Genomic DNA, 1,191 nt, shown 5'->3' with positions numbered 1-1,191 from the left:
TTGATGAGATCCTCGGGATATATCGAATCCGCGAGTCGGGTCCAGATTGCGTGGCAAACTATGCTCACGCATCTTCCATAGCTATATAAAATGCTATTCCCTGAAGTGCAGGGCCTGCACTATTACTATGCGCGTATCTCTGCGCCTGTCTCTGGCGTTACGTTGGATCCCGATAAGACTGGGATGATCCCAGTGGGATCCGGATGAACTATCTGTTCAACGAACGGTTCCCCCCTCGCGCTTTTGTGAGTCCATCATGAACTCGGCCATAACCGAGAGCTTTTCCTCAGTTGATAAGGTATAATACGAAATGCGTCAGTACTCCTTGGTCTTTCTTCTTCTCGCCCTTAGCGGTCTATTGGACGCCCAGCCATCCGGCAAGTATTGTGGTTCAGGGTCTACCATATTCGGCGACTTTGCAGTCGAAATCGTCATCACAAGCTCAACGACAGCCGACATTTACGCTGTATACACTCCCCCTGGCGGAGACGCGGGAGGTGGTAACGTGAAGGATGTTAAATACACTTACGACTCTTCAAATGGCGACATCACTGTCACTGACGTAGACAAGTTGGACGCACTGATTGAAAAGATTGGAGCGCCCATTAGTGGAGCTGACCTTGCGCACCTCAAATATACTGACGGCAAGATTCTCGTTGTGAATCTAGGCAACTTCGCTCTGAACCCCTGCTGAGAGCCGTTGCGTGTCGATTGGAATAGCTATGTTCATCTTCTCGAACATATTTGAGCTTACCATGAATCTTCTTGACCATTATTGATCGACCCATTCATCTTCTTGACCATCAGTGATTCAATCATTCATCTTTTTGATAATTTCTGATTCAACCACAGTGTAGGCCATAGACCGTCAAGTCCTGCAGTCCTCAACCGTAAGTGTCTGCTAGACACTATCTAGCCGCTAAATCGTCCTGTACACACGTTGGAGCATCAATCTGGAATGTATTCCGACTGATCTTCCTGACGTGAACTATCATCATTCTTCATTGTCATTGGAACGCTCATGTGTAGTCGGTAATCAGGTGAGGCGTATCGTCTACGCGTAACCAGTCTCAGATCTAATTTATATGGTTCTTGAGTCCAAGTCACCCTAGTTTACTTAGGAAAGTAACTCCAATAAACTTAACTCAGCATTCTAGGATGGATGAATATCGTCCCCTGACTTGGCGAAAT

The 1,191-nt window shown here is 46.8% G+C and overlaps 1 protein-coding gene across 1 annotated transcript; it reads left to right on the top strand.

Moving 5' to 3' along the window:
* Nucleotides 1-288: 288 nt before the first annotated feature.
* Nucleotides 289-1,080, top strand: Pmar_PMAR009489 (hypothetical protein). Its single transcript, XM_002782077.1, has one exon. It carries the CDS (start codon nucleotides 311-313, stop codon nucleotides 692-694), a length of 384 nt encoding a protein of 127 aa, XP_002782123.1. The 5' UTR covers nucleotides 289-310; the 3' UTR covers nucleotides 695-1,080.
* The last annotated feature ends 111 nt before the right edge of the window (nucleotides 1,081-1,191 follow it).

Source organism: Perkinsus marinus (assembly GCF_000006405.1).
Source record: "Perkinsus marinus ATCC 50983 genomic scaffold scf_1104296940162, whole genome shotgun sequence".
NCBI lineage: Eukaryota > Perkinsozoa > Perkinsida > Perkinsidae > Perkinsus > Perkinsus marinus.
This window is presented reverse-complemented; position numbering and strand designations above follow the sequence as displayed.